The sequence below is a fragment of the Lepisosteus platostomus genome, chromosome 13, assembly GCF_059453375.1.
Source record: "Lepisosteus platostomus isolate fLepPlt1 chromosome 13, fLepPlt1.hap1, whole genome shotgun sequence".
Lineage (NCBI taxonomy): Eukaryota > Metazoa > Chordata > Actinopteri > Semionotiformes > Lepisosteidae > Lepisosteus > Lepisosteus platostomus.
Window position 1 is genome coordinate 2,805,176 of NC_142623.1, and position 12,143 is coordinate 2,817,318.

The 12,143-nt window shown below is 49.0% G+C and overlaps 1 protein-coding gene across 5 annotated transcripts in view; it reads right to left on the reverse strand.

Annotated features, from left to right (window-relative positions):
* The window catches only part of trit1 (tRNA isopentenyltransferase 1), a 34,526-nt gene that overhangs the window by 11,427 nt on the left and 10,956 nt on the right, over window positions 1-12,143 (reverse strand). For 2 of the 5 annotated variants that reach the window (XM_088602550.1, XM_088602554.1), the window contains 6 exons: window positions 10,869-10,965; window positions 9,033-9,187; window positions 7,948-8,090; window positions 7,084-7,195; window positions 3,542-3,654; window positions 1,038-1,115 (listed from right to left, as the gene is read on the reverse strand). In XM_088602550.1, the coding sequence (XP_088458676.1) occupies window positions 1,038-1,115; window positions 3,542-3,654; window positions 7,084-7,195; window positions 7,948-8,090; window positions 9,033-9,187; window positions 10,869-10,965 (698 nt within the window). The remainder of the gene's footprint in view (window positions 1-1,037; window positions 1,116-3,541; window positions 3,655-7,083; window positions 7,196-7,947; window positions 8,091-9,032; window positions 9,188-10,868; window positions 10,966-12,143) is intronic. The other 3 variants (XM_088602551.1, XM_088602553.1, XM_088602552.1) reach the window with 3 other exon arrangements.

The following is a 12,143-nucleotide window of genomic DNA, read 5'->3' on the forward strand; positions in this document are numbered from 1 at the left end:
GAGGCAGAACAAGGGGGGGCCCGCTCTGAAGAGGCAGAGTGTTCTGGGAGCTGAGCAGGGAAAAACTGGGCAGAGGGGCTGAAGACACACCCTCAGGGTGGCTAAAGGAACTTCAAAGGCTTACGCTGGGGGGCCCATCCAGACCACTACACAATGAGCTGTTAGAGAAAACCAGGACATTTCACAACAGGGGCCACGGCACCCATCCCCACCCCCGCTCCCCCCATTCCACAACCCCCCAGGAAAAGTAATTAGCCGGTTTTATTTTACAACCGAGCCCTCTCCACCCCCGAACTGCGATCACCTCCTGTCTTTCGGCCCCTCCCCGAGGAACAAACTGTCAATTCACACTTAGACGCTGGGAGACAGAAATGGTGTGCAGGATTAAGAGCCCCTAACGAGCTGTTCCCACAATGCAGGGTTTATTGAGGAGGTTATTCATGTCACTAAAGCTGAGAGAAGCCCAGGACGCTATGGAACAGGGTTCCAAACTGCAGTAACATTTTATGTACCTTCTCGTTTACAAGAACAGGAAAACAGGAGGGTCAATGTATTGATCTGGGTGCTGGCCGACAGGAGTCTGCAGCCCGATTTGTTCCCCTGCTTTTCTTTGTCTTTGCAAATGCCGTCGCGGCCATAAACGTCTCATCAAATGCAAGGAAAAAAAAACGCATTCACCGCTTAAAACTGCAAGGAAATGAGAATGCACATGCGTTTGCTGGCAGACATATAATTTGGAGGCAGATCCGCAGTGACCTGGAAGCTGAGACGCACATGACTCGCACCAATAACCAGTCGGCTGTCTCTGCCATTCCTGACAATCCACTCCCGAAAACATCGTCGCGAGCACCCCGCTTTTAGCTGCTGGGACCCCACCATGAAGGACCCCACAAGCTGTTTTACACCCAGAAGTAGAGGGGAGAATGAAAGACTCAAACCTCTGCCTCACAGCTCCCTGAAAGGCTGTACAACCTGCGAGAACCTTTAAACTGCTAAAAACAGATGGAGGACAAATGACAAAAAAAAATCCAACTTACGTTTGAGAAAGCGGTTTCGGACCCATTTGTTCTGCTTCCTGGCGTAGCGCTTGGTCGCCTGTTTCAAAGCTTCGATGCCTATATCAGAGAAAAGAGGGGAGGGTTACTTTTTAGTTGGACAGCTTTTTTATCACTTTTTATTGCTGCTCACTGAACCTCCTATCTTGCGAGATAAAGCTGTAACAGACAGTGCCAGTCCTGTTACTACAAACTGGAAGATCTGCCAAAACCGCCTCACAGAGTCCGTTTTTATCCTGCTGCCTCCACATCCCGACTTGCTCTCCGGCTCCCTGCTCACCGGCCCTCTGCCACGTTCCAGCTGCTTCAACGTTCTTGCTGTGGATGTTGAACAGCGCCCCACAACACTGAAGCCCACCGCATGAGCAATCTGTGCAACACCGAGATGCTTCCCCAAGCACTTCATTACCCTCAAAACAGTCTTCCAGAGGAAACCGAGCTGGAGTCTGTGGTCAGAATGGGGCTGGGGGCCGTCATCAACGAGCAGGTGACACGAGGAAGGGCTGCAGCCCCACCATGCCAGGCTGGCGGCCAGTAGCTCACCCCTCTGCCACATTCTGCCGGACCTCAGAGAATCCAGCTCGAGCAGAATCGTGCTGCGGCTTTTTACAGCAGCTCCGTTTAAAGCAGCACACTCTCATTTTCTGTTCTCACGTTGCAGATGTGCTCAGAAGAAAATGGTCACGAGAAAAATTGCAGGGTGGGGATTCTCATAATGGGGAGGGGGGGAAGGCCATCTTTTAAGTAAGCTTCTGCACACGAGGCTCAGAAAGCTGCACTTAAGGAAATATAAAGAAGGCCCTTAGTGCACATTCAGTACTGCATCCAGAACTTGTACTTTTCCTAGAGCCCTGTCAATACGGATGCGGCATCGGTGCAGCGCGTGACCCGGCAGCAGACAGTATCAATGTCGCTTCTTCACTTGACTGTGAATATATAAACACTGGGTTACCATACTGCACACAAAGGTCTTGGCAGCCAGTTGAAACTGACGAGTTCTTTCATGGCGTACTGCTGCCAATAACAAAAAAAGAGGCAGTACTTTCTTTAAATTTATCAAGTGCTTTACAGAACGGAGGGGACCCACTTAGTTCCCTGTTGGGTGACGTGTGGCAGCCATGATCAGCCAGCAGCAGACCAGATGGGGGAGTGAGAAACAGCTTGACCCACTGCATTAAGGGGGAACTTTAGGGTGGCCAGATTTTATAAGACCAGAGTGGAATCTAGCCAGGAGACTAAGGTTAACACCACTATAACAAATCAAGTCTGGGGATCTTTAATGATCAAGTACTCAGGATCCGGGGATTGACATCTCGCCCAATGGATGCCACTTCCTGCCATCTTCATTGCAATACTGGGGCACTGGGCTACACATTCTTGGGCCAAGAAGAGCGCCACCTACTGGTTCACAAACACCTTTTACAACAGCAACCTGGTTTTCCTTAGAAGTCTCCCATCGCAGTGCTGACCAGGCCGACCCTTGCTGGGTTTCTAAAACCTGGAGAGACCAGACTTCAAGGTGGCAAAGCTGTGGTCGACAGGATTAGACAGCAAAATGCAAACCTAAAAGCAAGGGCCTGTTTTGCGAACATATCTGGGACAGCCTGCATTCCACCCCCCTTCCCTTTTTGTAAACATAAAAAATACAGCCAGATCGGTTCACCCTGAAAATCAAAAGCGTTAGCTAACGACTTCCAAGAAAAACCTCTAATGGCAGCCCTACTGCAGAACCCCAGTGGGAACTAGATTTGCTGAGCCTGTACCCTCCTTTCAGGGAAGTATTGAAGATTATCAAAGCAAGCAAGCATCCATTCTTCTTCACTCCTCTACAAAAAAAAAATCAATCCGATCTCATTGAAATTCCTGAAATGTAGGAAAAGCCTGAGCTGTCCCTCAGGCCCAGGCTATGACTGTCTGCGCATTTCATCACCTTTTTTTTCTTATCCCAGTAGCCCAAGAGATCTCAGCTGCTAGTCCATGTAAAACAGGCTTGCCCAGCTCAAGCCTCCACGGGCCAGAACCCAGCGGGCTTTTTCAGTTTGGATCACCCGCATCTTCAGCCCTGTGAAGGAGGGTTAAACTAGCCCAATTAAGGATTAAACGAGTGCTGGCAGTAGCTTTGCAGAGAGCTATAAGACACACTGCTCTGTGGCCCTTGAGGACTAGGTTTAGGAGCCCTGGATCCAAATGACACAGCACACCTGAATGGTGCTACACCCTGTGAACATGCAGCACGGCATTTCACCCGAGACATATGGGAGGGGTCCGTTCCCTTCATTCCCTGCTTCCCACCAGTACTGTCGCACAGATATGAATAAATGAAGCCGAGCATTTCTTTTTCCTGCACAGAAACACAAGACGCATCTGGGGGGATGCGATGGGGCTCTGTAGATTTCTGAAGGAGGAGGATCAACGCAGAACTGCCCCTCCTTCTAGCGCAGGCTAATCACAGGGGCATCATGGGAATGTGCCTGTGCCCTGCCTACCTTTGCTCATCAGCTTCTGTCGCTCCTCCTCACTGCGGTCTGTGCCAGCTGTCAGGTACTCGTGAAACTCTTTGAAGCCGATGGACTGGAAGATACCATGCTGGTAGTCTTGGCTGCATGCAGGACACAAAACACGCAATAATTATTACTCACAATCGATCAGGAAAAAGGAAAAAAAAAAAAGGTGAAAATATGACAAAGAACAAGAGGAACGTTTACAGGGAACATTCTTTCAGCTTCTCCTGAGCTGCCTGGCGTGTTTGCGAGAAAGGTTAAGGGCGTCCATGTGAACTCCCTAGCTAGCTCTACCAGTTTGTGAAGTTGCGCTGCTGCGTTGGTTAGGAATCTGTGAACAGAGGTGCAACAGCCTCAACCTCTTATACCATTCCCAGAGGGTAACACAAAGAGATGAGGCAACATGGAACAAGCTACCCAGCCATCTTTACACAGCCGATAACTTGGCTTCTTTTAAGAGGATGAGATGAGATCCCTGGACTGAAAACTAACTCACAAGCCCAGTTCTGTGTGAGTGTTCGTCGGGATAACAAGGGGCTGGAGCTGGGGCAACAAGCTCAACTGCCCCCGGATCCGGGCTCTGCAAGCCTCGCAAACGTGCAGCGCTTGATCCTTTGCCCTGCCCGACATGAAACCACAGAGCCGCTGTTCCGCCCTGAATAGAAACACCACGCATCTTTCAAGAAAGGGGCTTCATTGGAATCAAGAAGGAAATGTTTAAAAAAACGTAAAGGTACCGACAGTCATCCCGACTGGACTGCTTGAAGCTCAGTGACGAAACAAGCGCACAAGAGCTGAGACAGATGTTGACAGGGAAGGGTATTTAGGCCTGAGAACTGGAGGACCCTGGGTGTCAGGACCCAGCTGCCCAGCCATGTTTTATAAGCTGATGTCCTAGATGCAACAGGACCAGACCCTTGATATATCAGCTCTTAACAGTCAAAAGCTCAAGACAGGACAAATGTCCTCCTCTCATTCTTAACCATTCTAGAGTTTTGCAGCATGTGAACAGCAGCACTGAGCTCCTGATTTTCAGTAACAGAGTCCGTGGCCTACAAAAGCGCAGGTGACCGTACTGCCGGTCAGCCCTGCCTCAACAAGCAGCCCCGATGCAGGACACTGACAGCACATCGGCAGGTCAGACAGGGTGAGCGAGGGCCCATGTCCGCGCTGCAGCTCAGGAGAGGAGAATACATTTAAAACCGCTGTGGCAGCAAGTCTGTGTTGTTCAGTTCGGGGGGAGGGGCAGTCTCTGGGGAGAGGGGAGGATGAGATTCAGTCTTGCAGAGTGACGCCCACTCCTGTCCCTGCCGAACGGACGCTCATGGCGCTCCACAGACAGTGGGGGGGGTTGCGGCGTGACCTTGCTGCTTGGTGGCGAGAGGTTGTTGCATTCGGTGGGGGGAGAGAAGACTACAGAAAAGCTGTGTCAGAACTTTTCCTGGTGCGTGCTGCTGACAGAGGATCGATCACGCTGTCTGAAGGAAGGGCAAGAGCCAGGCACAGAGCCACCAGCACATCTGCGCTCCACGTCCACATCGAGAGAAATCCCTCAGCCGGATTCAGAAGCAATGCATACAGATTGGTGTGTGCATGTACAGCTCCTTTGGTATTTATTCCCTTCAACCTAAACCCAGCGATTGTCTAGAATCTCTTAACAGCCACTAGTAAGAATGAATGAGAGCTCAATGATACTCTCCCTGTCCTGTGCTTGAAGCAGCTCACTCATGTCTTGCCTTTGGTATGTGTAACAGATGTGGCAGCTCTTATAGGAGAGTGGCACCCCTTCTAGCATCATCAAACCCCTGGGACCATCTTAGCAAGAGGCAGTTAGGTTCTGGTTAATTAATAAATAGTGTTAACTCTACTGGCAATAGAGTCTGAGGGTCTGAAGGAGACACAGCAAGAGGCCTACCTCACTTGCATAGATGCTAGAAGGTACATGAAGTGTGAATCGGCGCTGTTCGATGAAAAGACACAATGGAATCAGCTTAAACAGCACAGCCTCTTCCACACACTGACCAGCCCTCTATGGCAAGACGCGACTCCTCTTCTCAATCCATTTCTTAATGATCCGGAAGTAATCCACCGGATTAACCTTTTTTCACAACCTTTCGCCATTCCGATTCAATGCATTACGCGCCCTCAGAATTTCTTTCTGCTCGAGCCCGAGGAGATTAACATCTTTTAAGAAGTAACCGATTTGCTGATTTGAACTGCAGAAGACAGCAGTGGTACTGTTTACACATCACAGTTCTGCACAACGGTTAAGATACCTGATATGACATAATGTATCTATCCTCGTTAGACAGGCTGCCAGGAACTGCAAACTGGCTTTTCTCGTTCAGGGCACACAATCATGCTGACAACCATCACCTGTAAACCGGCTATTGTAACAATTACCTCACCACGGAGAGTTTAACAGCTGTCCACGCAAAGCATAAAGCACTGGAAATTTACCAGTTTTTTTCCATATAGTGATAAAGGCTATAGGAGTTCATGAAACAAAGGCCTCCAGCATCTTAGAAATCTATTTGTTCACATTTTCCTATTGTATAATTAAGCAAAACTTCCCCCAGGAAAACCAGGTATTCCTGAAACCTAACAACATCAGATTTGATGGCTCGGTTTTTGGAATGGCTTTTTCATCTATGCAAAAGGAATCCTTACTTTTCGCAATTGCAGCACAAAATCAGTTCGTACTTTCTAGAATTTAAGGAACATGAATCTTGATCAGATGCAAAATATTGTTCATAAAGGGACCGAAACACTCGTGCAATTATGGTCTTGGGCGTTCTGATACTGAACTAAGAAATGCAAGCTGATGTGTTCATTTCTCATAGGTTTACAAGTAGAGCAGATTTCTTTTTTTCTCTCAGGAACCCCCTGATGACCACACACTTCCTGTACTGAAGAGCTGTGTGTCATTATTCACCAAGGCTGACTAAAAGAGAAATATCAGCACAACTGCCGCCTGAACTAGCCCGAAACACTTGGGGCTTTACAAAGATCAACTTTTTCTAGATGGTATCGCAGTTCCGATGTCTTTTTCTGAATCTTTTTAGTTTAAGGTCGCCACTGACACGCAGGAACATCACGTTTTTCTTGATCGCCGCGATCTACAGCAAAGTTACAGTGACTTTCAGGGTCGAAGCAGCTTTAGCTTTCTCTGCGTTGCTAAACAGAAGAGCCCAGAAAATGAATAAATGAATGATATGCCTCACCTCAGCATTAAACAGGACTGCCTAACCGGTATCTGTTAACTGATTTTCATTAGTAATCCCCCTCTGGCGGTTTTTTGAACATCCTGTACAAATCTTGTTGGAGCACGCTTGACAAATGCATTAACTGCTGTTTCAGAACAGGTTTTACTCTGTTTTTTCTGCTCCTCTCTTCCCTGTCCCGTGACCACAGAGCTCCGTTTCACCCTCTCTTCCTTTTCACACCTGGTTGGCTTTCCGGGATGCGATCCAGCTGTGTGGGATTGAGGATTTCACCCGCCCCAGCTCCCGGCCCGGCTTTCTCACCCGCTGTCCTGGAGTTTCTGCTCGTTGTACCGCTCGTGGAAGTCCTTCAGCTCCTCGAGCAGGCCTGCGGACAGCATGTCCTCCACGCGCTCCTCCAGCCTCGCGTCCAGGGCTACAAGGACAGGACGGGAAACGGACACCTCAGCGACACTGCGATCCCCTCAGAGGGGACAGAAACGACACGTCAATTCGGTATGGGAGAGTTGGAGCTTTGAATATCAGATTTTTACATGCAGGAGCTGTTCTACGCTGCTCTAAATGCAGGGAAATGTGAAAAACAAAAGCCCACATCGGCTGGAAGAGCCCTCTAGGAAAAGCACATGGGGAAAGGCATAGTAAAACCTCCTGTCCCAGGAATCACACGCCTGGCTGCAGAAAAAAAAAACTTTCAAAAAGTACAAACCCCATCAATTTCTGAGAAGTAGCTAAGCTGATCCCTTCTCCCCCTTTCATACTAAACGTGGCTTATCATGCTTTTAAGAAAAATAATCACATTCTAAAATAAAAAAAGCTGAAACTTCCTACATGCTATAGAGGGGTGTTATAAAAGCTGCTTCTGAAAATAAAAAGAAATATGAGGACCTCTCATATATGAGGGCTCTCGGGAGCCACAACGCAGCATGTTCCAGGACACCTTAGGGCAGGCGCAGAGGTTACACTCAGAATGACTTTAACTGAGAGCGCAGGTGAGGGAAAATAAAACACCCATTCAGAACCAGCGCTGAGCAACAAGGCTGCTCTAAAGCACCTCTTTCACAGCTGAGACAAGAAGAGGACACTGGAGTTCCCCAGCGGCCCAAGAGGAGGCGCACTGGCTCCTGCCGGATGGGGAGGGGGGCCGCCGGGGGAAAGTGGGGCGCTCACCTGGCAGCTCGGCGTGCAGCCAGAAGATGCAGGGGCCGTCGAACCGCAGGGGCCCCCCGAGGCCGTCCGCCCCCTCCTGCTCCCTCTGCTCCTGCAGCAGCCGGCTGTGGGGAATCCCCATCTCCTGGAGGACCTGCAGGCTCCTGCACACGAACCCGGGGCCTCACTGCTTCTGTCATCACCTGACGGCTAATTACAGTACCCCAACCTGCTGGGCTGTGGCCCTCCCCGAAGGACTGGGCAAGCACCTGGTTAAAACGGCTCTGAGGGAGACGATCCCAATGCACTCAATTAACCGCGAGCCGCGATCACCTGCCGTGTTGGTTCATAAGCACAAGCACTGCAGGTCCTGAGCCCCCCCATCTACCCCCACCAGGTTTTTCACATGACTACAACATCACATCAACGTGTAATTTAAAATCCTAGCTGCTTTGCATTCTGTGCAAGAGTGCAACAGATGCAAATTTCTCACTTTTTCAAATTGAACAGGGCCAACGTTAGCTCGCTGCACGCACTGGCACGCAATCTATATTCCGGGACCCTCAACCAGACACTGGCAGGACCAATGCCCTGGACAGGGAAGGGAGGGGATTGTGTGTGAGCGGGGCGGCTGGAAAACAGTGCAATAAAAAGAAATTATCAAAAGAAAGGTGTCTGATGCACATCAAAGGGCCGTTAAGCAGGATTGTGAAGTCTAAGCAAAATGCCAGGAGCCATGGTTGTAACACAAAGAGAGGCAGTGAGTGAAATTCTAATTAGTCCAGCAGTTCTGAGCAAATCCCAGACACCTAGGCATTACAGCTGCAGATCGGACAAAAAAAAAAGAAGACAGGGTGCTTCTAAATCAAGACGGAAAAGGAGACATACTGGTCGCAGGATCAAGACAAGGAACAGGTTTGATATCACGAAGCATCAATTAATTCATAACTATCGCCAAGAGATGCAAGATGAACACACATTTTTCCACGGTTCTGATCTTAAGACTATTGAAAACCTGGTTTACCCACAGTTAAAAAGGATTATAGATGGTAGAGTGAGTCAGTTTCTCAGGATCTCGGTATGTCTCTCCCGTTGAGGTGCAGTACCTGGCGATCTTGCGAGTGTTGTGGGGGTGCAGCATGGACGCCATGTCTGGGTCCACCTCCGCCAGTCTCCGGTGCAGCTCTGGGCCCCCTAGCTTCTCCAGCTCTGCTCTCCTGCGGGGCGAGTCACCCGCCCAGTTCCCCTGTCCGTCGTCCTGCTGGGGGAAGACAGGAGCACACAGCTGACTCCGAGACCCAGCCATCACCGGCACAAGAGCGCAGGAGGACAGGAGCACACAGCTGACTGCGGGACCCAGCCATCACCGGCACAAGAGCGCAGGAGGACAGGAGCACACAGCTGACTGCGAGACCCAGCCATCACCGGCACAAGAGCGCAGGAGGACAGGAAATGTTTTGCATGGATCATCCCCAAACTCCACTAACAGCGCTCCAGAAACACTACAATAAGCTACCAGAATGCTCACTTGCCTGGAGAATTCTTTTGGCTTGTTAGGAAGGGACATAACTGCTGTATTATATTACAGCACTGTACTGCAGAATTGCACTTCATCATTTCCTAATGTACTGAACACCTATGTATTTACTATATTGTATAACACTGCATTAATTACACACACCTCTAATATATAGCCAGCAGCCATATCACTCTGCAACTCACAGCTGGCAGCCCACTGAAGCTCAGCAGGTGTGAGCCTGGTCAGTACCTGGATGGGGGACTCCTGTGAAAAACTAAGGTTGCTGCTGGAAGAGGTGTTAGTGGGGCCAGCAGGGGGCGCTCACCCTGTGGTCTATGTGGGTCCTAATGCCCCAGTATAGTGACAGGGACACTATACTGTAAAAAAGGCGCTGTCCTTCGAATGAGACGTAAAACCGTGGTCCTGACTCCCTGTGGTCTTTAAAAATCCCAGCGCGTTTCTCCAAAAGAGTAGGGGTGAAACCCTGGTGTCCTGGCCAAAAATGTCCATTTCTCCAATCTCTGAACTGGCTTCATCACTCTGCCCTCCTCCCCACTAAGAGCTGGTGTGTGGGGGGTGTACTGGCGCACTATGGCTGCCGTCTCATCATCCAGGTGGGGCTGCACACTGGTGGTGGTGGAGGGGATCCCCTTTACCTGTAAAGCACTTTGAGTGGAGTGTCCAGAAAGTGTAAGCAATTATTATTATTATATAGTAACTCTGTTTTGAACAGATGCTCTGGTGGCCTGTGTGCAATATGCAACGCCAATAAAGCTCGTTCGGAGCTGGCTGCCGGTCTAGATTCCTATTCCTTGCACAACAGCTCCCAGCCGTCAGCCTCACTCACCTACAAGAGCCTCTCTCACTGCGCTGCTAATCCACACCCTGATGCTTTTTACATTCCTCACACACCTCTGCTTTCCTCTTCCCACTTCAATCATTCCTGTTCGCTAACACCGCCAGCAGAGCCCTCCCCCCACCCCTCCCAGCTCAATCTTGCATTAGAGATTCCAGGCCCCCACCCCCCTCTGCACCTCTGCACACATCCGAGCCCTCTGCGTGTTACACCCCTGCAGCCCATCTCTCAATTCTCAGTTCTTCGAGTCTTGCCCATTTGTGAAAACATCAAGCCCCACTCCCAGATAAACCAACATTTTCCCAATTGCCCTTTTTTATAAATTTCTTAATTCCTCTACCGTTCAATAGTTAACCCTCCTAAGGCGAGCCCTGGTAGTCTGGGACAGGAGTGAGGAGTCCTGGACTAGCCGGAAGGTTGTGGGTTCGAAGCCCAGGTTTTACCCTGTTTTACCCTTGAGCAAGGCATCTCTGTCAGACCGATGCAGTAAAGGCCCAGCTCTATAAATGGGTGCAAAAGTCAGGCTTGGATAAAAGCTGGGTAGTACTGCTTAGTGGCACTCCTCACCTTGGTGTCCAAGAGCACTTTCCACAATATGGATTCGATGTAGTAGTTGGTGCCTCCTACAATTATGGGCATCTTCTCCCTCTGGTGCATGTCTTCAATGTGTCTCATTAAGGAAAATCAATATGCATGACATGTGAAAAGGACAGCTTTCACTCACTGCACAGGGGTTTTGAAAGACAGAAAACATACAGGAGCAATGTCTACTGGTGCATATATAAGAGCATATATAAGAGATATTTATATATAAGAGATGCATTAAACATTCTGGGTTTAATACAGAAGGAAACAGCAAAGGCCACCACTGGTGTAGCTACTTATAATTAATGATGAGCAAAATTGGAAGACTGAGTCCGAATATTTTGGACTAGGTCCACTCTTCATCCTGGTATCTCTGCAGGATTTTAGGCCTCTTTAAAGTAGTAGTGTACAGTTAATAGACGAACAGATGGCAGAAGCTGTTAAACTGGTCCGATTCAGCCAATAATGAGCTGAGTTAAGTTGTTAACAGCTGAGGAGGAATTAAAGTCTGCAGACCTGCCTGTTTGCGGGCCCTTTGTTCTGTATTCACACCTCGATTTTTTACAGGTAGACTAGGCAGGATACCGAAAACCCCAAAGTAAAATGCAATGCCATCTCTGAATTTTGAAGCTGGTGAACTCGCGTGGCATGCATGCAACACTTTCCTTAGATTCTCCAGAAAGACCCCCACCATCACACTCACATACACCTTATCAAGGGCTGGTTGTGAAAAACAGGAAGGGTTTGAAATTATACCACTTAGAATGCAGCCCAGTTTTTCTAACCCTTTGCAACCTCACAGACAGAAAAGTTAGAGAACACTTAAACCAAGAATCAAAAACCCCCAAAGTCCCAGATCAATAAGTCCCACAAGGGCAGAGCTGCATTCATGCAATTTCACAAAAATAACTATTTTATTTAAAAGCAGATTACCAAACATGGAAAGAAACAGACTTGGTAGCTGCACACCAACATGGATTCTCTCTTACAAAATGCACTCAGTTATTCTGGTTATGAACAGCTGTGTGTCCTCTTCTGTAGGATGCCATTGAAATCAAAACGTGGGCGCAACTGAGTGTAATAGCCCCGATATTCTCAACTCAAGTTTTATCCTGACAAGTGCTCTAGATCACTGTGAAACACCGCTCTCTGCCGCATGTCTTAAATGCAACAACAGAATAAGAGGGAGTGCTGATATCCCCCGACGCATCTGTCCTCCTGATCCCTGCGCTAGCCTGTCCACTGACTACCTGTCAG